At 48.5% G+C, this 26,215-nt stretch overlaps 9 protein-coding genes across 9 annotated transcripts; 2 read left to right on the top strand and 7 right to left on the bottom strand.

Annotated features, from left to right (window-relative positions):
• Positions 1-1,468: 1,468 nt before the first annotated feature.
• Positions 1,469-3,235, bottom strand: ANOM_004149 (putative MFS maltose transporter; the record flags this gene model as incomplete). The annotated part of the gene is made up of 4 exons (XM_015549406.1): positions 1,469-2,049; positions 2,099-2,436; positions 2,492-2,794; positions 3,048-3,235. The coding sequence occupies 4 exons, from the start codon at positions 3,233-3,235 to the stop codon at positions 1,469-1,471; spliced, it is 1,410 nt and encodes a 469-aa protein (XP_015408578.1).
• Positions 3,236-4,727: 1,492 nt separating this feature from the next.
• Positions 4,728-6,212, bottom strand: ANOM_004148 (uncharacterized protein; the record flags this gene model as incomplete). Its single annotated transcript, XM_015549405.1, has 5 exons — positions 4,728-5,063; positions 5,133-5,240; positions 5,310-5,651; positions 5,710-6,087; positions 6,171-6,212. The coding sequence occupies 5 exons, from the start codon at positions 6,210-6,212 to the stop codon at positions 4,728-4,730; spliced, it is 1,206 nt and encodes a 401-aa protein (XP_015408577.1).
• A 1,536-nt stretch (positions 6,213-7,748) lies between these two features.
• On the top strand, positions 7,749-9,198 carry ANOM_004147 (uncharacterized protein; the record flags this gene model as incomplete). The annotated part of the gene is made up of 3 exons (XM_015549404.1): positions 7,749-7,813; positions 7,871-8,300; positions 8,362-9,198. 3 exons carry the CDS (start codon positions 7,749-7,751, stop codon positions 9,196-9,198), a joined length of 1,332 nt encoding a protein of 443 aa, XP_015408574.1.
• A 2,772-nt stretch (positions 9,199-11,970) lies between these two features.
• Positions 11,971-12,418, bottom strand: ANOM_004146 (uncharacterized protein; the record flags this gene model as incomplete). Its single annotated transcript, XM_015549403.1, has 3 exons — positions 11,971-12,073; positions 12,138-12,216; positions 12,277-12,418. 3 exons carry the CDS (start codon positions 12,416-12,418, stop codon positions 11,971-11,973), a joined length of 324 nt encoding a protein of 107 aa, XP_015408573.1.
• A 3,439-nt stretch (positions 12,419-15,857) lies between these two features.
• ANOM_004145 (uncharacterized protein) lies at positions 15,858-17,267 on the bottom strand (the record flags this gene model as incomplete). Its single annotated transcript, XM_015549402.1, has 1 exon — positions 15,858-17,267. The coding sequence occupies one exon, from the start codon at positions 17,265-17,267 to the stop codon at positions 15,858-15,860; it is 1,410 nt and encodes a 469-aa protein (XP_015408576.1).
• Positions 17,268-18,940: 1,673 nt separating this feature from the next.
• Positions 18,941-19,649, top strand: ANOM_004144 (uncharacterized protein; the record flags this gene model as incomplete). Its single annotated transcript, XM_015549401.1, has 2 exons — positions 18,941-19,425; positions 19,487-19,649. Coding segments are annotated over 2 exons (648 nt in total), but the record flags the coding sequence as incomplete, so codon positions are not given.
• Positions 19,650-20,420: 771 nt separating this feature from the next.
• Positions 20,421-20,735, bottom strand: ANOM_004143 (uncharacterized protein; the record flags this gene model as incomplete). Its single annotated transcript, XM_015549400.1, has 1 exon — positions 20,421-20,735. The coding sequence occupies one exon, from the start codon at positions 20,733-20,735 to the stop codon at positions 20,421-20,423; it is 315 nt and encodes a 104-aa protein (XP_015408570.1).
• Positions 20,736-21,245: 510 nt separating this feature from the next.
• ANOM_004142 (glycoside hydrolase family 71 protein) lies at positions 21,246-22,683 on the bottom strand (the record flags this gene model as incomplete). Its single annotated transcript, XM_015549399.1, has 4 exons — positions 21,246-21,757; positions 21,805-21,936; positions 21,984-22,515; positions 22,564-22,683. 4 exons carry the CDS (start codon positions 22,681-22,683, stop codon positions 21,246-21,248), a joined length of 1,296 nt encoding a protein of 431 aa, XP_015408569.1.
• Positions 22,684-25,129: 2,446 nt separating this feature from the next.
• ANOM_004141 (seipin co-factor family protein) lies at positions 25,130-25,837 on the bottom strand (the record flags this gene model as incomplete). The annotated part of the gene is made up of 1 exon (XM_015549398.1): positions 25,130-25,837. One exon carries the CDS (start codon positions 25,835-25,837, stop codon positions 25,130-25,132), a length of 708 nt encoding a protein of 235 aa, XP_015408572.1.
• Between the last annotated feature and the right edge of the window lie 378 nt (positions 25,838-26,215).

The following is a 26,215-nucleotide window of genomic DNA, read 5'->3' as shown; positions in this document are numbered from 1 at the left end:
GCGACCGGTGTTGATTTACTTTTTTTTAAAGTAGCTTTGCTTCGTGATATTAAGTTAAAATAGGTTAATCTTATTAAAGCTATCAATGCCATTATCTTTTTCGGTGTGGGTTTTGGAGAAATACTCCAATTTATAGATACGGTTTAAGTAATCGCTTTTGGTAGAGAGTATTTTATTAACTTGGTTTAGCTAGATTTTATTATAAATATTTTTTAGGGTAGAGCTCGATGTGATTGATAGGCTATTTTATTAAAGGGTGAAGATCTTTTAGCCACGACCACTTTTATTATTCAAGATATAATAGAGAGTATTTATAGAGATCCTAATAATAATCAGTGTCTTTGGAAGTTGTTTACAGGAATATATTAATATTGCCTGGATAAAATTTTTAAAAACTATCACTATAAAACTGTTTCTAGAGGGATATATTATAACTATATATAAATCCTTTTATTGATAAAATTTCTTAAATTTTTTATCTATAGTTTTTATAGTCTGCCCGAGTTTCTTCTAATCTATAAAACCGTAGTCTTTGGATATAGTATAAAGTTTCCTCTATTTTAGAAGTGGGAGGTTTACTCGGTCCCAATAGAAAGATATCTATAATTACCCAAGCTAATATTTTAATTATTTTACTAGAGTGATAGTGGCCTCGAGACAAGTATTGTATTACTATTGGTTTATAAAGAATCTATCGGTAGAGAGTTAATTCCGCTGCTATTAAAAAATGGGTTGATCTATAGAGGAGTAGTCTTTAATATTAAGCTTGGTTTAGTCACTGGATAGAAGAATAACGTTATATAGGGTAAGGGTAAGAGTACTGCGAATATCGTGTAGCGTTTCTTTAAAAAGACTAGGTCTGGTACTAAGTTAGTAAATACTTTAAGAGAACTAGATAGATCTTAAAAATCGGGTTCTATTAGTAAAAATCTTAATCTAAATCAGAACTCGATGGACTGTATTGGATATAATATTTAAAAATATAAAGGTTCCTGTGGGGTAATGGTTATTGAAATGACGTGTCAGGTAGTATCTTATTTACTTTTTTATAAATGGATATGCTCAAACCATATGTTCCCAGATCTCGCTCTAATATTTTACTTTCATATAGTATCAAGTCATAGGTTCTAGCATGTGAGCGTAAATTAGAATAGGTAAACGGCATACCTTAGTGCACTGGCCTGCACTCCATGGTTGGGCTAGCATCTTGGCAGTGGGTAGGCTTCTTCACGGCCCATCCCGGCCCAGGCCCACGGTGGGTTGGGCTTTGGGCCCGAGTCTAGGGCCCACGATGGGCCTTGGGCCTAGAAATGAGTGCCTTACTAGATACTTAGGGTAATAATTTTCAATTGGTAGACTGGCATTTGGCCAGGTTAGGTTAGGTTAATGGGGTCAGCTATATCTAATCACTACCACCTATTCCCGCACAAGCAGTACCACTCAGGCTTCTCCAAACAACAGGTCATATCTACTCATCATCGTGGAGATCGACGACTGTCTGCTTCCATTTCCGAGCTGGGACATGACGCCGGAACAGAATGTCGATCTCACGGAAGGACCTGTTCTTCATCTCTGGAACCCAGAGCCAAGCCATGGCGGTGCAGATAAAGGCGGTGCCAGCCCAGACGTAGCCGCTCTTGCCACCCAGGTGCCACTTATCATCGTTGAGCATATAGCTGGAAAGGAATATGCAAGGAATATTGACCAAGTAGTAGGCACCTCGTCCAACACCCGTTGTCAGTGGCCTGAGACGAACGGAAGCTGTCTCACCGATGATGACCCATGAGGCAGGGGCGGGTCCCAAGCAGAACAGGACGGAGACGATCAAGCCAAGTGATGCTTGCGCATTGCTAGCCGCGGTACTACTGCCAACTGAAGCCGCGATACCGAGCGCGACCAAGAATGCACAATTGATGAATTGGCCATAGACATAGATGGTGCGTCGACCCAGGTAAGAGGTGAGGATCCAAGAGAGCATGACCATGATCATCTGGAGGGCAGAAGTGATGAGACCAAGTGCAAAGGCGGTGTTGTCTGCCATGCCGGCCTCTGAGCTGGTGTTAGTCTGGTATGGCTTTGCACGACATGGCTGACTCACGTTTGAAAAAGTACACCGCTTGGTTTGCAATCAGATTGCCTGTCAGGTTCTGCGATGCATACACACCACACACAATCAATGTGCGGTAGAGATCGGTACCCTTCCACAGTTCAATGAGACTGGGCTTCTTCTCGGTTGCCTCGAGTTCGATCGTGCGACGCATCATTGCCACTGCGGCAGCCGGATTATCAGTTGCACTCGCACGTCCAAGTCGTTTGACAGCCTTCTCAGCCTCGGCCAGACGGCCTTTTCGGACGAGCCACCAAGGGGATTCAGGCGCAATGAAGAGTAGGATAGCGAGGGGGGTAGGGAACATCCACTGGAGTGCAATGGGAACCCTAGGACAACTGTTAGTACAGTGCTCCTCGATGGCATCTATGCGAGCGGACGAACCTGTACGCTGAGGAATCAGACTTGGATTGGTAGTGGTATGTGATCCCGCCGACTATGATCGACCCAATCGCCCAGAACATCTGCAACATCTGCGTCGCTGGAGCTCTCAATCTCATCGGCACGATCTCAGCACAGTAGGCGGGTGCATTAGCGATAAAAATGCCCCACGGGATGCCTTCCATGATCTGAGACGCGAAAAACATCCCCTGCTGTTGCCGAAATAGAAGATGAGGATGAAGGCGTTCAAGGCCATGAGACCGCCGATAGTTGCCCATCGATATCCAATCCAACTGGTAATGGGACCTGCGATGAATACACCTATGATGCAACCGATTGGCCCGCTACACTGGAATGCTGACTGCCATGAAGCTTCGATAATCCATGTATTGGTTTTTTCGCTGTATACCCCAAAGTCCTCGGCAAATTTTTTTGTGGCGATGAACTGACCCATTAGGAAAACACAGTATGACTCCAGGATCTATGGCACACGTTAGGGAAATGATCTGCCTATCATTGGGCAAGAGCTTACAATAGTACATGACATCACGAGGCCCACCAGCTGGCAGCGGGATAGGCCATGACAGCCTGGGGCACAGTCATATTATGTTCGACCTGCTCAGCCTCCAGAGCGCCGACTCTGTCGTAGTCGACCTTCTTGTCGACATCGTAAACAGGCCCGGGGTTGGAGGTAGGCTGCGCCTCAACCTCCGACGCTGCGGTCTGTTTCTCTGTGTCAGCATTCATGTCGACGATTTCTGGGCGAAACGAGTGGAATGAAAGAGATGCAGGCACGACTGGGAGTTTTAGATCTTTATACCTGCGACAATAGCCTCGTGATGGTGATCCCGATCTTAGCTCAATTGAGTGAAGCTTGCTCCGGACCTTGACCTCCTCGAGCCAACCTCTTCAATCAGGAGGGTCATTTTTCCTGGCACTACGGTAGCCGCGTCGCTTGATTATGCTTGGGCCCCTAGATATTAGCCGGGAGGAAATGTACTGGTTCCTTTGCGGGGTCCGCTGAACTTAAGCATATTGGTGGCGTTCTACTCGCCGGAAAATTCCTGCTTTGGGTTGTAGGGGGAAGAGTCCACAATCCCCCTTTCAGTTAGTGCGAGTCATCCGACCCTCCTGATTCCCTACCAAGGGGTTCAACTCTGCTTGAGCCTATCATCATGAGCGACTCAATTTAACCCAGGAGCTGGGTGAGGATAAGCGCTAATTCTTAGTTGGCGCTGGGCTTGCTCCGGGTATCGAGTACGGAGGGCACATGTTCAGCAAACGTGACCCATTCAGAACGTCGTCAAACGCTGGCCTCCGAACATGAAGTCGGCTGCTTATGATGCTTGATCCCTCTATCTCTATAGAATACCATTCTCACTGGGGGGCAATTGGACGTGCAGGATCCAAGATAAATATTCTCGATCTTGGACAGTTGGCCACGGCTCGGGTCATGTCATTTGCGGGCTAGGGCTCGGTCAGCTTTACCCCGGACGGACACTACCCCGCGCCATGTCCCCGGAAGGATTCTAAATATCCTCCAATGGAGAGAAGGAGAAAAACCTAAAGTTGGACACCGCAAAATGTGGAATTCCCGGAGACGGAACCATACAGTTTGGATGGATGGATATGCAGCCTACCATAACTATATATCAACGTATGTACACGTGTCGTCTACCACGTCTTACCCGAACTTAAAGCCTCGCTGTGGCCTGGTGCACCTTATAGCTGTTATTTTTAGGTTGCTGCCCTCATGGCGCGCGACTTCGGAACCGTTAGGATGTTTCAGGAAAGTCTTCCACCGTCTTGGCTCGCAGAGCAGTATCGCGCATACTCCCCCCTCTTCCTCCATATGCTTCCAGTAGGGTTAACACACTATTGAATACGCTTCCAACCTTTTCTCGGGATTATTAAACAAACTACGACGCCGTGGGTATTGGTGTTCGTGACTCCACGTAGGTGTTACAGACCGTTGTCTAGTGTACCTTCACAATCATATGTTAGATATTACTAAGTTAAATATTAAGCCGCCCGAGCGAAGCAAGGGACCATGGCCTGTATATTTATATATATGGGTCTATAACTGCAAAGAATTACTACTATATATACTACTTGTATATATTGATCAGAACAATGTACTTGAAAAATAGATGCCATAGGTTGGTATAATATTTGCCCTAGAATCCTATACTTACCCTTTTCGGTTTACAATTTCCTGTTCATGTACTAGAGCGTTGGCCTAAGCACGAGACGGACCAGGGGCACCCGCGAATCCGGGATGGGCAAAGCCATCGAACTCCGCACAAGATGGTTTCACCGAGGCAGCGGCCTTCGTTGAAGGCTGGTAGCATTTCTCAGGGTTCGCCGCTTTGCCCTTCACACCCATGGCGCTGATTCCCATGGTGAAGTAGTCGGCAAACTGAGCCCCGTACTTGATGTGCCACTTGGTTCTGGTATCGTAGATGTTACTGACCAGGAGCGGTTTGCCGTGTTTATCCAATCGGTCCTTTGGGACCTCGAACTTGATCCGAAGGCCGTGTTTGGTGCTGATGTCGCCCCGCTGCCACTGGAACACCTATTCCGGTCTCTCAATCGGCTTCAGATCTTTAGGGTCAGGTAGGGCGTGGTCCGATGTGCTGTTGACGTGAAACTGAAAGTTCCTCGTGTCGAAGTTGCGGATGTAAAGCGCAGCTGGCTCAGCGACGGTGAGGCTTGCACCTTTGCAAGCCAAGTCATTGATTGCCTTTCCGATCTGTGGCCACCATGTTCAGCAAACCTCCGACTTGAAACCCACAATAAACAAAACAGAGGAGTGCCTTACAGTTGGATCGGAATTTCTGCCTGGGTTGCCGTATTTGGAGCAATTGATCAGGTCGTCCTTGTCTTCGATGACATTGCCTTGATCATCCTTGCGGATCACTCTTGCCTGCACGCCGATATCAATCCCGGCCGAGAGGGTGTTCTTGGCCTGGATGAGATGGGCAATGGTGCCCGTTATACTGAGTAAATTCCACTGATTTCCAGGGTTGTAGACTTCGTTCTTGGTCATAGGGTCGGTGAGGAAGAAGTCGCTGTCACTCATTTGGCTGGTAAAGCCCGAGTTGAAATCTCTCGTCAGCTTGAGAAAGTCGCCTTTCTGGAAACTAGCCAGAAGTTGCCAATACTGTTTCAACGTTAGTGATCTCAACAGCACCGAGCGAGATGCACTATGACACACATACCTCTGGCCCCTCCGCACTAAAGGTCACACTGTAAATATCTCCAGTGTATTTTCGGGGACCCCGGCTCACCGACCACTCCAGATACTCGTCCTGGACGACCCGGGACGAGTCAGGTAGCGGTTTGTCCTGTTGATTAAACGGTGTGACAGTCCCATCAAAGAATTGGGTCAAAGGCGTACGGCCAGCACCGACAACGCGAGGATCAGCCTTGATTTCACCCTGCATCCAATGGCAAATATAGCCCTTAGACCATTTATCCTTGCTATCGCCGGTAAGGTCAGACAGGTTGCCTGGTGGCTCGTGCCGGGTGGGGTGGTCATGATGTTTTCGTAGCTGATGGTTCTTGATTGAGAATGAAAGGTAAATGTGCGCGTGCAACTATTTATAGGCCATCACTGTGTCTAGTATGGTGGATCAGGCACTCTTTTCGAATCCGAAGCGTGCTGCATTTGTCACTGTACAGACCCCGACTTTCCCTGCCGGGTCTCGTCGGGGTCTGGCATGGGTCAACTTCCCGAGACTCAGGCAGAGTACATGATGCGACGCTCTAGATGTTGCTTCAACACATAGCAGCTGTCAGATGCTGCATCTTTGCCCGACAGATGAAGCTGATCTCCCTACCCGATCTACCATCGCGTCGCGCCTTGCAAATTGGGCCAATGGAATTTTAGAAAGACCACCACCTGATTCGTAAGCCCATGTCATCACTCTCAATGAGAGCGGTTCTCATTTAATGTGAACACTTTCTGGCGAGAGGGCTAGGGCTATCCAGTGGCCCAGATGTCGTATAGGAGGAAAAGGCGCAGCTGAATGGGCGTGAGGGGTTTGCCAAAAACCACTCATGCATGTTACTGTAACGGGCAACTCATTGGCATATCAAGCCCAGTTACAACTCAGCTTATGCACAATTGCCTTCTTCACTTGGGTTGACTTTTGAAAATTATCAGCTGAAATCCGAAGGAAAAAGGAAAAGAGAAAAGAAAAGTCTCACAAGAACTGAAGGCAACTTTGCATACACTGCATGCCTACTTGTTCACTGGATAAAGCAACTAATTACCACCCATCAATTGATTCTACCACCACTTCGGTGGCTGGAAGCTTACAGACAGTGGGGGTAATTGTACCCTCAGGCATTGGCCGTGACAGATATTGCGCGAAAACTGAGAATGAATATGGCCAGAACTGAGGGCAATCTTGGATATACTGTGTACTTGTTCACGGGATAGAACAACTCATCACCCCTGGTTGAGGCTGATCGACTACCTTGTCCCATATGGTGATACTCACCGCAAGCCCATTCATGGAGTGGAAGAACATGCATATATATCCCCGATGAACGTCTTCAAGTGCGACCACAGAGCATTCGTCAGACATCCTCCCTCCTCTCAGTCCGTCTCTGGAAATGACGACACCAGCAATCTGGCATCGCCAGTTCACTCGAGTCTCTAGCCCAGACATAGATACCTTGATAACGATCCAGCGGCAGCAGCAGATGCTGAAAGACAGTTTTGGACAATTCCTGCAGCAGGACTCACATTGGACGCTCAATACACTTGATGGGGTACTTTCCTACTACTACTGTGTGTTTTAGCTCTGCCGCCATCTTACAGAGATGATTTGCCCACTCTATATTGACTATTTCTAGAGTTGTGTAATATCCCTGCCAAATGCAATCTGAGCATGTTCATGATTGCAAATGGTGCTCATGTTGACCGATCGAAGTTACACAATAAAGGCAATTGCTGGTTCAATCCCCACTGCCGTATATTGGGAGTAGTGGACTTCAAGAGCCAAACAAATGATGTAATCTTCATAGTGGGGTTAGACGAGGTGCACAGTCCGGATCGCTTCCTACAAATTGCCTCGTGGAATGGAAAGGCCTTTTATTACTACGCTGTAGGAGAGGCATTCCCCCCGTTCTGAGGATCAGCCCTTAACCACGGTCATAGGTTGAAGATAATAACGGTAATCCAATAAACAGAAAATGGACGTATCAAGCAAACTCGTTCAATGCGTTCACAGATGGATCAGATTACGACATGTCGTATCTTGGTCCCTTCTATGGTCATGTTAATGGAGCATGCATTATGAAAGAAATTCATAGGTGACTATCATATTCCTGGGTCACAGTTTTTTAGCGGTAACTGATGACGTTGTGTAGGCTTTGGTGCCACTGGAAGTCACGCGGGACCAACATAACGCAATGCCTGAGTGATGAGCAGTTGAAGCTTTTCACAGAACTCGACTATCTCACCCCCGCGCAATGGAATCCCCTGGGTGGAGCAGGGAGTGCCGAGCAGCTCGAGCAAGACATTATAACGGGTTTGATCTCCAGCTGGTTTCAGCAGCGCTGTGAGAATGACTTCAAAAAGACTAATGGACAGTATAAGCCGGAGCCAGCCAATGTTCATCGCTGGATGGCTCATTTGCTCCTCACAACCACCATTAATATCGCGACAGGTTCCAAAGTGGTTGCCTTTGCCACCACAGAAGATAACAAATTCTCACCAGCAGGGAGCTTGACTTTAGCCCCCCTTGATCTATTTATGAACTTTGAGCTCTTGCTCAAGGACACATTCTCGGATTTCAACGTACGTTTCTTCGGTTTTCCTATCATTTGCCAATTGCTCCCTACTGACAGACGAAAACCAGCGTCCCCTAGCCGACTTCTCGCCCGAGTTTAGGTATGACGACTATCAAAGCGCCATTAAGAACTTGCGCCTGAGCCTGTTGCAGGAATGGCCTTCCGAAGCTCCAGCACTAGGCAGCGTGCCATTGGTGAAACTTCACGAGGGTACTCTGGGGGGCGGCAAGCAGACAAATTCGTACGACGTCCGAAATTCCCTGCTAGTCCAGGATAACGAGGGCAAAAGATATCTACTTTACCACCTTGCAAACCTCTGTCGAAGATGCCACGGGGTTATGAATCTACCCAACACTCTAGTCAGCCAAAGGCTCCTCTGGTCTATTCTCCTCCTGGACTTCTATAACCCTGTCTATAGCTGGCGTCATCGTGTGCTCATGCAGTATCTCCCTCGCACCAAAAAGCTCGTCAACGGGAAATACGACATGGAAGCTGCCTTTGTGGCGAACATTCGCGCCTCCTGCCACTCCCCTGAGACCGATTCACCCGAATTGCAATTCCTCGCTGTATACGACGAACGCTCGCCACCGTCACCGGACACGGTCAAGTCCCGATTTAAATCCTATTTAAACAAGGTTGAGTACCATATCAATACACCCCGGGGGCTGGCCGATTACATGAAGTTGGCCGAGTCCCGCCGTCGCATCTACCGTCCGCTGCCGCTTGATGAATTTCGCCTAACCCGAGCGTACGCGCTGCGGCTTTCGCCGACATGGCCACTTGTGGAGATGACCAAACATGCGACGGTAACGCCGATCCCCCCGCGAGGGCTTAATTTCTTGAATTGTTGGACGGGCACTTTGCATGCGTTCGATCCGAAGTTACTGCCCCAGGATGGTTGCTAAGCTCAAGCGAGAGGTGGGCGGTGTCCTCGCAAGTAGTACGTAGCGTTGAGTTTATTTCTTCTTTTGCCAAGGTAATAGTGGCTCCTTGGTCATGAATCCTTGAATTGATGGTGAGTATCTAAGCTATCTAAGCCTGAACAACCAAGTGGTATGGGACCGCTTAGCGGCCGGAACACCTTACCAATATCTTGATATATCTACATGTATCTTTCATTCTTGAGTGACAAAATGAAGCCGGCGCATTTCAAGTTGAGAAACGCTATCTGTCAAAACATCTACGGCTTGCCAAAGTTCATCGCGTCTACCTCAGATGAGTTTCAAGCGCGCAGCAAGATTCTTCCAGATGCGAACGAGAACTCGCTGGGCACTTTTCTCGTGCCGCCCGTGGAATCTAGTAATGACTACGGTCCGTCGACCACCAACGAGCTCCACCCTATACTTTCGCCGGCACAACGTCTCTCAATCGGTATCCTTCGGTATAGCAGGCGCAGCAAAACAGTCACATTGCGGAGAGCAAGAAGGAATTTGGTGCGTTCAATTTCTACTGTCCCAGATCAAATGAGAAATAAAGGAAACCATTTTGCTGATGCATGATGTAGCAGCACAGATGATAAGACGTACCTGGGAACAAGCACTACTGGGATTATCGATCTCCTCATACAAGTGATGTGTCAATCTAGAATTGTGTAATCCTTGCCATTATCTTTTACTTCGGCCTAAGAAAAACACGACGTCCGTCGACCAAATACGCACCCTGCCTCCAGCAAGCCAGCAGCCAACAGGAGAAAAATGGCAGTGAGCTGGCCAATAACTCACCATCGGGTTGGAGCCGGATAGCTCTTGATTAGTGATTCTACGCGATAAGCTAGTCTTTGCTTCTCGATCGTTTGCTTCGCCACAATGATTTGTGTTCTGCGTGTGTACGCAAACCAGGCAGTAACAGATCTTCTATATGGGGCTACGGTCAACACTGTTATTTCTATTCCTCCGACGGGACCTAGGCCTTACGCGCCGGGAAATGTCTCGTTCAACTAAAGTGGCTTGCTTTTCGAACTCTGAGGCCTATCATCTACCTCCAGGCCTACGACCATGCTAGTCGAGGACCATTTGGGCTCCGTTTCGATTTTTTTTTTCGAAACAAGTGTAGCACCCTGGTGACGGTCGGGGTTTTCATCACGATTCTGCCTCATGCATTTGATCCCTTTGTGCAGCAGATCATAGAGTATCCTCTTCACGGGCTCATGAGACTTTCGCCCGGCACAAGCGTCAAACAGTCATATTTCGTCGGAGAAGGTAATCAGGCTTTTACATACGCCTCAAATGCTCCTCTCTGGTCAAATGACTTTGCCATTGACCCGGTCTGTTCATCAGGGAATTGTTCATGGCCACTCCCCCAATCAGCTGAATGGTGTAGTAAATGTGAAGATGGTACTTCTGACGCTACTCTGGTGGCGTGCGACATGGCCTCTTTGAACACCAGTCTGACCAGGGACCATACTCTTTCATACAATGTCTCTCTACCACAGGGCTCGTGGGCTGCGGAAGAGATTCACGCAATGTATGCGAACGATCCCGGTGCATACAATGTATTAATCCATAGGATTTGGCGTGTCGACACACTTCACTGGGCTGAAGGTTCTAGTATTGGGTTCACCTATAAAGGGAATCGGGTAACGGGTTTCAACATCTCCCTTACCAAGAAACGTATTTGGGGGTTGAGAACCCATTTTATATGGTGGCACACGGTCACTTGGCTCAGTCCGAAGACTATGGCTAATACGAGAATATGAGGACACATCATCAGCCTGGATGGCCATTATGTTGGAAACCTGTGATCATGTCACCATATGGTGGCTCTGGAGACTACTTTAAAACCAATGGTGGACAATACGTCAAGGCTGCTGACATAGCATTTTGCGTTGGGGATTCTTCCTCATTTGGCATTGATAAATGGCAACTTCTGGGGTACTCCAGTTGGGACCTAACCAGGCACTCTGATAGGCTTGCAGAAATAAAGCCGTAAGTTATAATTCCTCACAGCAAAGCAACCCAGAGTTTAGCTACTTCGCTGTCGATACTTGCGCGGGATAACTCCGATAAAAGTGGCCATTCGATTCGTTTCTAACGAAGAGTCCTATGTTATGGTCAATTGACCCTGGTTGACGCTTCCCGTTATGGAACTTCTGCTTGGAGTCATTCTTCTGAGCTCAACGATTGTCGTCAACAGACACAAGAAACCTGGTCTCTGGAAGACCTCCATTCTGCCTGCGCTCTACCACAGGACTTAGAAGGATTCAATCGGGGTGGTCGGTGAATATAAAACTGTCAGCGAGGTGGAGCATGCTGCAAGGAGACGATAGCCGATTATGTGACACCTAGCACCTAAAGAATCATTCTTTATGGCTTTTCACAAAGCTCTTTGTCGCTGTGTATATCATTACAATGCATGTAAAATTTCACCCTACTACCAAGCTTATGAACCTTAGAGAGAATACATTTAAAAAGCGACACATAGTGACATAGGTTCTAGGGGGGCAGGCTGATTTCGCAGATCACTGTACATCAAAATTGTAGTGCAGAGTATTACTGTAACTTCGAGCTGCTATGTGAGAAACCAAATAGTCCATTGAAGGGTCTTGTCTGTTTTGTTAGGCTAGCGATGTATAGTACAACTAGACTGGTGTGTGGACAGGTTAGGTTATATTGATAGAGTTCGTGATATCTAATCGCTGGAGTATAGCTAGATTGATACAATTTCTATATAGTCCACCACTAGTCCGCGTAGCACTTGACGGAATTTACGCTCGGTGGACTAGTTGAACCTTGACCTGGGTACTGGATATCGCCTGTACCGCCGCCATTGCATACGGTTGACCTGTTGAAAGAAAGTACAAGTCAGCTAGGATCTTCCTACTCAAACACTAGGGGAGGATACATACGTCCAGAAGCGGCAGCGGTACCCGTTAGGGATTTTAACCGACCGGACATTGCCTGAGACGGGAGTGCCGTTCAAATTGTCTATACGTGATCAGTGAATTAGCGATAACAATGACAGGTTTGTTGAGGGAGGCCACAAACAGCATTGGTGCTGAAGGTAGACTTGAATGTCAATGCAGTCCCCAGCATAGTTGGCACCATCGCACACCGTAATGCCAATAGCACCGTCTGCGGCGGCGCTGATGGCGGCTGCGAGTACCAGGAAAGCAGAAGTAAAGCGCATAATGAACAGTCGGGATAGAGAACAAGTGGTCTTGGAGAAGCTGGATAACTCGAATCCTCAGGTCAGGACGCTGCATTTTATACCCTTCTGGAGCCCCTTTCTCTGTCGCCGACCTGATAATATGGGGTGCATCATCATGCTGTACGGCGTATATGCAGCTAGACGTAGCTTTTCCTAAGATATGGCCCCCACGATAAGATTGACCAATGTCGAAGTCATAAATTCAAGTGGAGACTGCAGAAGAGGAAAGCTGATCTCCACAACTAAGTGGGACCCAATGATAGTAGTGAACAGCACCAGATCTAGTTAACCTGCTAGCCCGAGCATCTCGATTACCACATCCGTATACAAGATGTTGACCAGAAAGTGTGAAGAACTGAGATGCTAGGCTAATACTCTCCTGGTCTAGTACAAAATTCCCCCGGCAGTGAAAACCCGGTAAGAAGAAATCCCATATCACAGATGGAGGGAACAGAGTACCTACTGTATTTTATACAATCACTCTCCAAAGTACTACATCATTGAAATGCGTGTATACTCTAGAGGCACTCATCTCAGAAGAGTACTGTTATCAAGAAGAGACTCCAATGAAGCTGGATCGGACCAGTAATACTATGCCTTGGCATACGAACAAGCATTGAATGTTTGCCCCCTCTTGGACGTGGAGCCTCGGCCCCTTCATCATCGAATCTCCTATGCCGGAAGAGCCGGAAGAGCCGGGAAGAGAGCCCCATCCCAGAGTGGATCCCAAAGCGAACTACGCCCCTTACATCTCTGGCCGTGTCAACAATCCGGAGGAAGGACAAGTTGTGGCCACTTGGCAGAAGACGCTCCTCCCATTCTGACCGCTACTTCTACTAGGACGAACGCGCGGGTTGGTCATGTTCCAGATATTATGGACCGTTCTGTGTTTCTGTTCCTGTATCGGAGCCAATGCCAGGTAGGGTTTGGTCCTTACCCCTCAAACAACGTAACAGCCTCTGAACACATATTTTCCATCTATTGGTCCAGTGCTCCTATTAAACTACTCTACCGGTAAATGGAAAGTCCTCTACATGTTGTCGAAGCTGGGGGAAGTTGTCATCCATGGGATGCAAATCCTCCATGGCTCTGGTATTCGAGTCCATCGTTAGAATCATACAAACCCTGCCCAGCGATGGGATCCGGCAGTATCCCACCTCGCAGTAACTTGATTCATCATCCTCGTTGCCGTCGTCGTCATATCGTTGTCACTCCGATCACTGGCATCCTCACTAAAGCAGACCTCCACGACCTTGAAGACGAAGTATCCCCAGGTGGGATCGCATCTCGGGCACTGGATGTGAAAGATTCGTATGTTGTTATGGTCTCGTGGATCTGCGGGCCTTCGTAGAGATCGGCCTCGTAAAGGGCGAAGCTGGCTTGGTCGTACGTTTCCGCACTGATCCCGACTTGGACGTGGCTGAAAGGGCGGGCTGTGTTTGGATATAGGAATCAGCGCCGGGGCCGAATGATTCCATATGTAAATTGAGATTCATGGTGGATGCAGAGTGCCAGAGTGTTTGTCTGCGATGGGAAGAGATGTCGAGTGAAACGGACAGCGTGACAAACAGACACAGGGCAATGAGGGACCTTCGCGCGAGGAGAATCCTATTCTTAACTCGGCAGCATGGAGATCGATGCCCATGAAGAATCTACACTGAGATGGTACAAGAATTCCCAACAACGTTGTGATGCAGAGATAGGCCACACTCGGCCTATATTGGATCTATATACACCCCGTCACCCTACTCCAGCCCCGTCCTCACAATTTCTATTTCTGACCGTCTCCCACCCCCAGCTCGTTCAGTTTCTTGAGCACGAGTTCGGCATTCCTGTACGTGCTCGTCCCCCAATAGTGCCTCATCTCCACGATGTGCAACCTGGCCCATTTTTCACCTTCGCTGACCATGCGGTCCATATGGCCCCGAATCCATTTAGCGCGGTGATTGTAAATCAGAGTGGACATGTTCCATTTACTAAGCCACACCTGGTCTGCCAGTCCAAGTTCAAAGCAAATGTCATGGGATACTTTGACCCAGATCTTGTCAACCTCGGCATCGTTCAGGTACGTGAAGACGTTGATTATCGTGCGGATATTCTTCAACGCAGCGCATCATTTTCTGTGATATTTGTTGAGTTTCATGCGATTGCTGGCAACTACGGGTTGCTTCCACCCCAAACTAATGGTTGTTAGCGCACAGTCGTATGGGAGAGATGTAGAACGGGTGGGGAGGGAAGGGGGGTTACGTTTTCCCTGTAGCGGTTGATTGTCTGTTTGGGAAACACACTGGCATCTGAGTGGTCCTTCCAGCCATGGCGCTGTATGAAACGCTGGATAGGAATCTTGCTGGCTTGGGGACCATGCTGAGGAAGCCGCAGTGGCTCTGATTGAAGCCGGACTTGCTCTTATAAGGCAGCTGATTCTTGTACACATCCCGGAAACATAGGTTCATTATCTGCAGGGTGTGGGTTCCTACTCCGGTGTACACTGGAATGCTACTTGCAATAGTCATGTTAGGGTCTGGATTACTGTACCTACAGATCGAAAATTAGACCTTTGTTGATTGAAAAGCCCTTGAATGTCATGGCTTGTTGAAGAATACCGCATCTTACCGATAATGTTCGACTGCTCATGATGGATATTTATATATTCTAAGGGTGAATTGCCAGAGTAACGTGTTCAACAACGTGTAGGAGACTGGGTGGCTACGTGACAACAATCTCATCCACAATGGAGAGAAATGTCATTGACAGGTGTCGTTGTATTTATTATACATTGGTCGCTTCGAACACCAGCCACGTTTCCAGGAATTCGGAGGGCTTGAAGAAGCACCCCAATAGTCATTCCGACCGAAAAAGCCCGTATAGCACACTTGAATATTTACCTGTCATTATAAATTTGTTGTGACTCAGCCCCAGAGCGACGACGTACATGCTAAATACCTGCCCTCGTGACAAAGGCAACCGTGAGGAGAATTTGCCTGTCTGACATGCAATTAGATACTACACAGAACCAGGTCTGCGATATCAACAAAAGCTTTCTGCATCTTATAAATAGAGCTATAGCGATTCTCAATTTGTAGATCAGAACAAGAATCAAAATTCATGATGGGTCAACTTATTGTAAGTATATCTGCTTCGACCACATATGCTCTCGACCATGTAGTAAGTAATTTCAGGTGATATTATCGCAAGATAAGCTCACGAAAACAGGAGTCATAGTATAAACAGCTTCATTAACGTTATTCTACTTTTTTCTTTCGCCTCTCCTATTCGTAATACCTCGACTAGTTTTGCCGCATCGTCGAGCGGCCAAAGTTCATTGTCGTTCATGTATCATCTTGAACTTGATCGTGTGGTCGATGTAGACAACTATCTCGCAGTATAAGGTACGGGTGATGGTAAACATTGAAATGAATTAATTCCCTGCATGGCCTGAAAGCGCGGTCGCCAGCCCCGAGCTATCAACATTTCCATAGATCCACTGGCTGAAGTTGCTGGGAGCGGCTTGGTTGCAAGGAATCCCGGAGCTGTTCTGACCAACGACATTCGTGCACTGAAACAGCTCGTACTGAGTATCTGTGTCATAATAAGCCTGACCCCGGGTGGCATTCAGGCTTGTGATGTTCACATTCTCGAAAGTCATGTTGGGACATGGGCGCTCATCCGAACAGTAGATCGACGCAGCGATGTTGAAACGGGATGTGCCATGGATATTTTCCCATTTCACATCTTCAATCTGCAACGTCGAGGTATTGCAGCTCTTGTTGGATCCCGCGGAGTAAACGCACTGGGAGACCTGGATCGGAAGTCCGACATTGTCCATTTCAAAGTTGCGGAAAGTGACATTTTTGACCAGCCCGGTTCCACCGCCACCCCAGTCGCCGTTGCTGGGAGTGAAGATGCGTGTGCCTTGCCAGGTCTTGATGTAGGCGCCATCCATGGCATTCTTGATTGTCACGTTCTCAAAGGTGGTGTTGAGATTATAGTCGGGCATGTCGGGGTATTGACCGATAGACCCAATTGTAATACCGGTGCCACCCTCGCAATAAATATTCTTCGCGAGTAGGTTGGTGGTGTTTCCCTTGGCTGCGATACAGTCGTCGCCAGTGATAATGGTGGCATTCTCCACCAGCAGGTTGTCACTCTGCCAGGAATCGAAACCATCGGTGTTCATTGTGCCCCATTCGCTGTCGCTGGTAGCATTCACAAACAAGTTCGTGAAGGACACATTCTTGCTCGCCCACACAAATGTGGCCCAGAACTGTGGTTGAATCACGCGCAGTCCATCGACCAGCAGGTTGGTCGAGTTGTAGATCGTCATACTCATCGGCCGCCCCGCCTGGTTCGATTCATTCCGGTTGGCATTGTACCAAGCTTGACCCTGGCCGTTGTAGAAGCCGCCCTCGCCATAGAAGCTCACGTTGTGTCCACCGAAGAGCCATGCAGTGACTTGATCCTGCAGAACAACGCTGATCGAATGAGTTCTCCAGTAGGGAATGTTGGTAGAGAAGCGTAGCTCGCCCCGCAGACGAACATCACAATTCAACAGATTGGTTGTGTTGAGAACTGTGTTGACGTGGAAAACATTCTCTGAAAAAATGACTGTCCCGTTGGTGCCACACAGATCAAAGGCCTGTTGAATTGATGGGGAATCATCCACCACCTGTCCGGGATGAGCAAGAGATTCGGGGTACAAAACGCATGTTGTGCCTTGGTTGTCGACCCAGGCAGCCACCAAAGTGACCCAGAGGGTAAGAAGCCACAGGTTCATGGCGCAGTTGGACGACTGTGCTTCGAATGCTCGTCGACAGATGGACGTACGCATTTCTGAGGGAAAGGGCGCGCTCTATATAGCCACGCAGCGCATGAAAGCTTTTCCCCGGAAAACACCCCCTCTGTGGGATTCGACCAGGTTACATCATATCCCCAGTCTCGCAGGCTAAGCGAATACCCTCCATATTCTATGTGGAGGTTGCTGATTTTCCAACTCCACTTAGGAGTTCCAGGCATGGATCCTGGGTAACCTACTCAATACCCGGGTTGGCACTCGATTACATACTAGAGTCGAGCGAGGGCCTTTGGTTGCTTAAAAGACTTGATCCCAATAGTTCTTTGAGAATATTTGCAAAAGGTAGGGGCCTTCAACTCCCCCGTAAGTAAGCCTGTGCAGGTCTCCGGTATGGCATCAGAGGAGGCGGCTATTGGGTTCAAAGATTTCAGATGCCGAGCCGGTTCCAGGGTCGGAAACTTCCCCGAGAACAATGATTCAGTCCCACGGGGTGCCTCACTGTGGATGTTACCCCACTACTAAGAAGGCTTAGCTTGGTACTGTAGATTGCTGGTTGCGGTATTCGTGGTGGGCGATCCTTGCCTCGTCCCGAGTCTCCTTCCCGAGATCAAGACCCCTCGGAACCAATCCGGTCAGCATGGTGGAGCTCGGCAATATTCCCTCATACCGTTCCGAGTGGTTTCGCCTCCAAAAGTCATACCTGGCGTCCACGGGACCGCTGGGGATTTTCCTCGGCTGTCTGTAGACTCGTCTGCGTTTAATCACTCTGGTCGATACCAGTTTAGCTCAACGCCAGCTTCAATATCAGAATGAGATGGAGGATATATGCCTGGTTTTCTTCCTCCCGCCGGGCATGTTGCTCAGCCAAGCTCGGGACCCTATGGAGTCTGGCATACTGTTCCTCGATAGCATGGGAGATCAGGTCCATAGATAACTACACAGCCGACCTAATTCGGTTTGAAGATGTGTGGCAGCAGCTGGCCGTCGATATCGAGATGGCTGCTACTATCAAATTCTGTTCAAGAGTGTACCACTTCCCATTCGACACTTACCACAAAATACTTTGGAATGCATTCAGGTCACACAAAGAGAAGCCGATATCTTCACCGAATTCCCCACATTGCTTCTCTGGGCACTCATGCTGGGCGTATTAAGTGGGGGAAAGCGTGATGTGTGATTGGAAAGTCAACCATGCCCTGGTGGATGGCCAATCTATGCGGCGTTTCGCTCGATATGTCATCACCAGCTACCATCACAATTATCTGCTTGTATAGTCAATATGTATGTTCCTCGAACTGCGTCCTTGCAATATCGTGAGACCCTAATCAGCGACACCGAACCATGGCCGTTCTCATTCTTCGCAGGACTTGCGAATCGACAGGTTCACTCAGCTGCTGATGAACAGATTAAGATCCAGGACATTCCTCGACTCCCGCATTGTCGCCAGAAAGAAGAAACGAAAATAACCCATCATCAAATCTGAATCTAGTCACATCGCGGGATGTGCACGATACCTTGTTGACCCGATTTAGGCAACCTCTGCTCAGAGTATAACAAAAGATATATACTCAGACCCAGTGTATCCAGATCGGACCAGAGCTGGCAAGAGCTCATTCAACCAACACATGAACCCAATGGCATTCCGATCGTCCCAGTGATCCTCGCGAACAATGGGCTCTGGGGAATGGAAGATGAGAACCAACATATTCATGTGGGCGATGTCGTTATCTCGGAGACGATTTGTTCGTATTCTGACCCCCGGCCTTCTCTACGACACCCCTGCCCGGTACCCACACTCCAATGCTTATCCCGAAACTCATGAAGTTCTCTGTTTCATAGCTCGCTTCACAACCATCCACGCAGGGATAACGATGCAGAGCCAAACCAGTCTCCTACTGGAGGCCCACAGCAAAAGTGCTCCACGGACGATACAAACCAGCCAGGATGGAGCAAGCGACTACCTGGCACGCCAAATACAGAATCTTCTAAACGGCAACGATGGGACGCAACAACTTCAACCGAAACCTGCCGCACTACCATTTGTTCTCAGTTTGTATTACTGCCAACCAATGAACCCCTGGAGTTTCTCTCCTAGTTCTTTGAAAGAGCACTGCCACACTGCACTTCTAAGTCTGAAATGGTTGCCGGTGATCCATTGGAAATACCCAAAGTCGATGCGCAAGCGACGGAGCAAGTCTGTTGCGCTCAGCCTTCAGACCCTGCAGAATCTCACATAGCAATGACGTGCATCTTAGAATTCTAAGTCCAGGAAGACGGTTACGGTGGTTACCACAGGAGAAGTACCTTTTATTGGAATTTAGAAGGGATCGAAAGCTATCCTGGTGTGATGTAACGAAGCTGTCCTCGGATCAATTTGCAGGACGAAGTGAGGATGATATCAGCATGGATGACACCATAGGTATGTATCCAATTGATGGCGTCGATAGCATTGCCAATCCATCGGTCTCGAATATGATTGTCAATCCCCTGTCCTGTAGGTAGTCACGGAGGTTTCTAAGTCGATAAATGGAAAGCGGAGGCTTTGTTCTCCGATAACAAGACATTCGAGAATATGAGGATTCTTGGGTATGGTTCGATAGATAAGTTTTTCTCGATGGATGCATAGTTCCGAGATAGACTCTATGTGTTACACATGCTCAATGACATGCCCCTCGCACCCTGTGGTATCGTGCTTGAGGGTGGTTCTAATGACTTGTCCGTTGCTGTTCTGGAAGATCGCCCTTGCCGATCCCAGCGCGATGAAGGAAACAGCTCCCTCCGGTTGGATTAATAATGGGTCACCATGGCATAAATGAGCCATCCATACCGCATCGACAACAAACAGTGGATTCCAATGTTCAATTCGGCACAGCCATCGGTATGCCCAAGATGGCGTAAATATGGACCAAACTAACAACACATAGAGGCACTCAACTTAGGTCTACCGTCAGATCAACCGATTGAGTCGACCGTTTCACTTGAACGGGGCGGATTTCTACACGTTCGGGGAAATATCTGGTCAGGCAGTGGACAATGATATCTATGCCTTGGGCGTATCATTCGTCGAGCAGCGAACTCATCTGCTGCGAAGATGATCTGTCCTTGGTATGGTGGGCCCAGTGTAGAGGACACCTTGAAAATCAACATGTCCATGGCGTTTAGTGAACGGCTGTTGCGCTATAGACTCGCTCATGCACCGGGATTGGCAGGTCTGAAAAACCAGACCGATGGTTTCCCATAAAATCGCAGATTTTGACCCTTTTTCAGCCAGACGAGCGAGTATTTCTCGTTGAACTGAGGTCCCGTCATCACGGTCAACACCCACTTTCCCGATTGCTCATGGACTTGAATCCTACCACCCCTTCCATTCTCTTTGATCAGAAGAGCGGCAGCGACAGGCCAGGCAACACTCTCGAAGTCCGTGATCATCGCTTCTTGCTCGTCAAATGTGACTTTTTCTCCAACCTTGGTCTCCACCGATCTTGTGAGTGCTTCTTTGTCCATATTGTCGAACCCAAAATTTACTAAATCTGTCTTTTGACTTGACAGGCTCGACATCTCGGCAAACAATGTTCCGAAAAAGGGTGGGGGGGTGAAGGTGGTAGATAACTTGTAGGGTTAAGCCATTGTTAGCATTCGAGACATATAGAGATCTTCATGGAGCAAGATTGGACGTACCTGACTCTGGGAGGTGTCCTTTGATCATACTCTATTGCCAGGTCAGATCCTGATCTAGTCGATGAAGGCTGCCCCGCACTTGTTCGCGCCCTACCTTTTGGCAGCCGTTGGGCACCTGCGTCGGTCCATTTGGCCAGAAGTACTTTGGTCTATGACATTTGAATCGTAGATTCAGAATGATGCCACCTTTTGGTCTAGTTTGGGGTGTTTGTCTGGGCACATGTCCTGGCAACTTTAATAGAACTCGACAAACATTTCTTACTCTGGCTCAGAATATATTATCCTCAATGGCTGTGTTCTCTTGGTGCCCACTTGACCGTGAGCATCCACCGCGCTCTAATTCTCTCTTGCTACCGAACCAGTATAAACGTTATAATTCCAATGCTTACAATTGTCCTTGATTTCCAACCCACCCGTGCCACTCATGATAGCCTTCCCTTCGCGTGCCACGGAGAACTTCTGAACACCTACGCCCATACTGATATTCGATGTGACAATCCCCGCGGGTACCTCAATGGAGACCGGTTGATGGGAACCACTTGTGACGATCAACGTGGCTGGTTTCGTCAACATGGTAGCGACGAAGACACTGTCCTGTAGCATGCTGACCCCGTTTGGTTGAGGTAGGGGATCCCCGGTGCAAGCCACGTTCTTCGGCGTAGGACGGTACCAATAGACAAGTTCGTCCTTCTCTATGATAGGAGCCATCGCACCGGACTTGTAGGCTGTTATGTAAGGCTTATACAGGTCTCGCCAGGCATCGTGGGGCATTCCTGCGGCCCACTGTGAGGAGCCGTCATCACTATGATTGGCGGAGTAAGGTCCGATGTAGTGCGATTCGCCATAATCTACTATACGTTAGCTTTGGAGAGGTGTCTCTGGAAGGGCGAGTCACCATTCCATGAGATAATCTCGATCAGGTTTGGCTGAAGCTGGAGCATCTGTTCCCAACGAAGCGTTGGAAGGTTCTCACAGACGAATACCCAATTTTTGGTGTTGAAGTGGGTTGCGAACCACGGCGATACCGCTAGGCGGTGTTAAATCTGTAGGTGTAGAGACGGGTGGGAAACAAACGAGCCATATATGTTTGTCCAGCCAGAGCTTTAACAAACCTCTCATCCCAGATAGTGGTCATTGGTCCGGGTATGATGCTGTTTCCTCCATCAGTAGGCCATGCATACCAGGAGAAGGCACCATCGGTGGACCGCGTAGCACCACTCGACGCCGCCGCCGGATCCTGGAGGTTAGGCAGGGCCCATATGGGGTGGTAGGTCCCTTGCTTTACAGGACCCCAGTTGAAACTGTCTCCAACAAATGTACTGACAATGGCAGCCCCACTATACTGCATCTGTGCGGGATGACTCGCATATTGTCTCATATACGCCGTGATTTTCTCTGTGTCTCCGTTACTCCAATAGGCAAAGTCGAAGGAGATGAAGACTTTAAAGTTGACCTGCTGAGCCGCCTGGTATGCTAGTGCTAACTGAGAGGGTGTGTATTTGTCTATGCTGGCGCAGTTAAGGGCAAATGCATCAATGCCAATTGCTTGCGCTGTGGTCATGTCGGCGATCCAGTCTGATAACTGATACCTCTCAACGATGCCAACCTGTGCTACGTCACGAACAATCCATGGGGAAGGTCTCATCAAACTCACCATGAAGTGAGCAAACACATACTTGCTAGATTCTGCACGAGCTATCAACGAAGTCGCCGCGGGGAGGCCAGAGACTATTGCCAGCAGGCCTGTAATGATAAAGAGAGATTTGCAAATCATGGTGGCTCACTGTTTCCACTGTAACTGACTTGTTCATATTGCTTTCTAGCCGTCAGAACGGATATATATATTAATCCTAAAGGCAGAGGATTATTTCACTCTGGCCCCGCCCTTTCTCGCATTGTGGTCAAGTCAGAACGAAGTCTCGACTGCAACACTCTCAGCCAGTCCTCGGCAGACCATCCCGCCTGTGTTGTACAAACGTTTGAAGTGTAACTCTACCTCTGGGATGCGAGGCTCCTGACATTCGCCAGATGGAGATTGCCGTGCGCCACCTATGCAGCAAAGTCTTGAAGCTGTGCCACATGCTTTATCCCATTTTCTAGTTCATTCAGCCGAGTTGCGTACAGAACTCTGGATGACCACCGAGTGATGGCGAATATGTTACACGGCATGTTCTTCCTCCTCATGAATTGACTTGGCCATCTGTAACGCTATGGCTCCCTCATGGAGGACGTAAAGCATCGAGAACCCACAAGGCAATACCTAGATGGTTATGTGGTTATTTGAACGATCGATTTGCCAGGTGAGACGTGTATCAGGGACAAAGACCACTGTGAAAACTCCGCAGTTGCATGCATTCGCTCATGTCGGCAACCATCATGCAGCTGGTCATCCGGCAGAGTTTTTCGGACTTTCTCACCATTCAGCGAGCTTGCCCAAAGGTCAAAGAAAAAGGGATGATCGACCGGTGTATCAGCTGGCTGGTTTCACCCCGCACTTCGGAAAATATACCTGATGCTTATCATTGGCACAGACTACGTTGCGAAGAAGGGCGACACGGTACATTATGAACTCAATGGGCCTGTGCATAGTCGGAATTGGTGACTTGTGACACGGCAGGTTGATCTGCCACTATTTCCCTTTTTCTGACCGACCAGGCTTCGCTGTTTTCTTCTTCTACGTGCACAATGTTCCTCCCATCCCGTGCTGGCGCGCTATTACCCTTTAATTTGTCCCATCAACCTGCTTTCTCCAAGCAGGAATTTCCAAGTATTGATTAGCTCCAAATGGACTAGCCACTCACAACAACTCAACTTCCTGAGTGCCCACAGTAGTTGTATGCTTGGCTATATGCACTGGCTCCAAGACGGGTCGAGTGGAACTCAAAACGGGTTGGCGTACGTTCTCAGGTGGTGCTCAAATGTTACATCCAGGGCTGCCACCCGAGGAGCTGCACGTCAGTCATTGGTAAAGCTGGGTGCGGTTGGATATAACGCTGGAGGTTAAACTTCATTGCGATGCGACTAGGTGGTTTTCTCAGGCGGTGGTATTGTCGGTCTAAGGGGCACACATCATGAGGACCACGAAATGCTAGCCAACTATCCTTTAGGAATGGCCGCTCATGGTTGTTATATCCATCGCCTGATGGGCCGGCGAGGCGCTGGGGATGGTTTATTTCACAGTCTGACTCCAGTTGAAAGGCACCGGTCCATCATCTGCACTAATCCGTCTGTATTCACCTGTTCGGGAAATGAATGCAGCTGTATGTATGACACATTCCCCCAGCGAAGCATTCTCAGTGGAGGTGTGGAGGGTACCCATCCAATTAGCCCTTTGAGCATCGGGCGTACGTCTCAGAGGGATTCCTCGACGACATAGCTAGCCATAGCAGTTAATCTACAAACATAATATATATTGTAACATCAATTGTTACCCGCATTCACACCGTCGTATTTGAAAGCTTCACCAAATTCATCCCTTTTGTAGAGGCTTTCTGCGCAATGGCCCCAAGCTTTCTCTATATCTCTGTAAGTGAGGATGTGATCATGCATCTCTTGACCATCCTGCACCAATTTTCAACAGTTATCAGTCGGATCAATCGTCCAATGAGTCGAATATTGGACATTTAGAGTAACTACTAAGGTCGTCCCGTCAGGCACTTACCTTCTCAGTGAATACTGCTTGCGCTTTCCTTCCTTAGGATTCAATGTTAACGTCGCGATTCAGCCAAGATTCCAGATTCCGCGTACATTTTAAATACCACCAGAAAGTCGACTAGTGTACCTACGAACAGTAGAGCTCCATCGTGTGAATCGCATATCGCTTGAAATGAACAGTTTGCCTTAGCCAGCCCCAATGTTGCCACCAAGATCAGCGAGCAAAAAGACGGACACAATGGATCCAGCAACATGCCATCCGCCATTCTGTTTCAAGTACTAACCACGCCACTAGTTTGATTGTCTGTTACCAATTGGCATTCGGGTGACTCCATGGCTACCCCCGTCGATTGTACCGTTCATCGGGGATCCATTATATTCATTGAGACGGATAATAAGAAACCCTATCGTGTACGAAGAGTTGGGAAAGCAAGGTATAAGAGCATAAGCAAGGGTAGAAACGGTTACATGCAAACTGCATGTCGATGCCCGGGGCGATTCACGTCGTGTCCCGATCACTGCGTAATGTTCTCGAGATGTATGGCTCACTCTGACCGAGCGTCCTTTCAATTGGTTCCTTTTGTTCCTTCTCGTGTTTCTGTTCCCTCGCGGTCCTCCTGAACATCCTGGGGCTGGTCCTTCGGTGGCACTTGTGAAAGCCAGAACTTGCTAATCACTCCACCCAGGAACGTGCTATCCACCCATTTAATGACGGCATACAAAACCAAGCCCCAACTCCAGACGTATACCCCCATCATGCTAGCGACCAAGAAGATTGGGCCCAGGATGACAAATGATAGTATCGCCCACAGCAGTGCAGCTACCGCGGCAAACACGAGTGTGCCAGCTAAAAAGACAAGGAACGGCACTCCACAGCAGATGAGTTGACAGACCAGGAATGATGTCGCGTACGGCCTTCGCAGTGCGGCTTCAAAGAGCGTCGCTTGGCGAGGAGGAGGAAATATCCAGGCAAGTAGCCATTTCATAGTGCCTTCGAACCAGTCCAATGTGCTTGGGATAACATCGCGGAACCACGCGGTCATTGGTGCATACCACGGACCCGACGATGTGTCTTGTGCTGTGGCATTGTCTTGCGTCTTTTCTCCTGGAAACTCGCCAGGTGTTGTTAGATTCATGGATTTGGTAGCGGTCGCACCAAGCTGTTTCGCTTGTCGTTGCGCAGCGGGCACGGCACCGGTAACAGGAGAGCCGGCTACGGTTGTTGTATTTTCAGTGGCTCCGTCTAGGAGGCTAGACGCCGATTTCAGAGACATTGTGTGTTTGGTTGCGTCCAGCAATATTCTGCCGAGATGTATCTATTGAGGGTACAGTTGAACGACTCCGGCAGATCAACAAATATAAGCTGACGATATCCGTCATACAAGTATACAAATAAAAACCTTCGGTTCCTGTGCTATGATGTCACGTTCCTGTCATTGTGGGACCAGGCGAGTCAACTCAAGAACAGGGAAGGCCGGATGAAAGACACGGTATCTTCCCATAAACTAGCTAGCATCTGACATAATGACTTCCTCGAGTGATGCATGGTGAGGGAGGCCAGCTACATGGGAAGCCTTGACCCACTGATGTCTGGTAGGGTAAGGGTTATTGTAAATATATATCCCACACTGGCGTGCGATAGAGCTAGTAGA

This window comes from Aspergillus nomiae, assembly GCF_001204775.2.
Source record: "Aspergillus nomiae NRRL 13137 chromosome Unknown contig00074, whole genome shotgun sequence".
NCBI classification, from domain to species: domain Eukaryota; kingdom Fungi; phylum Ascomycota; class Eurotiomycetes; order Eurotiales; family Aspergillaceae; genus Aspergillus; species Aspergillus nomiae.
This window is presented reverse-complemented; position numbering and strand designations above follow the sequence as displayed.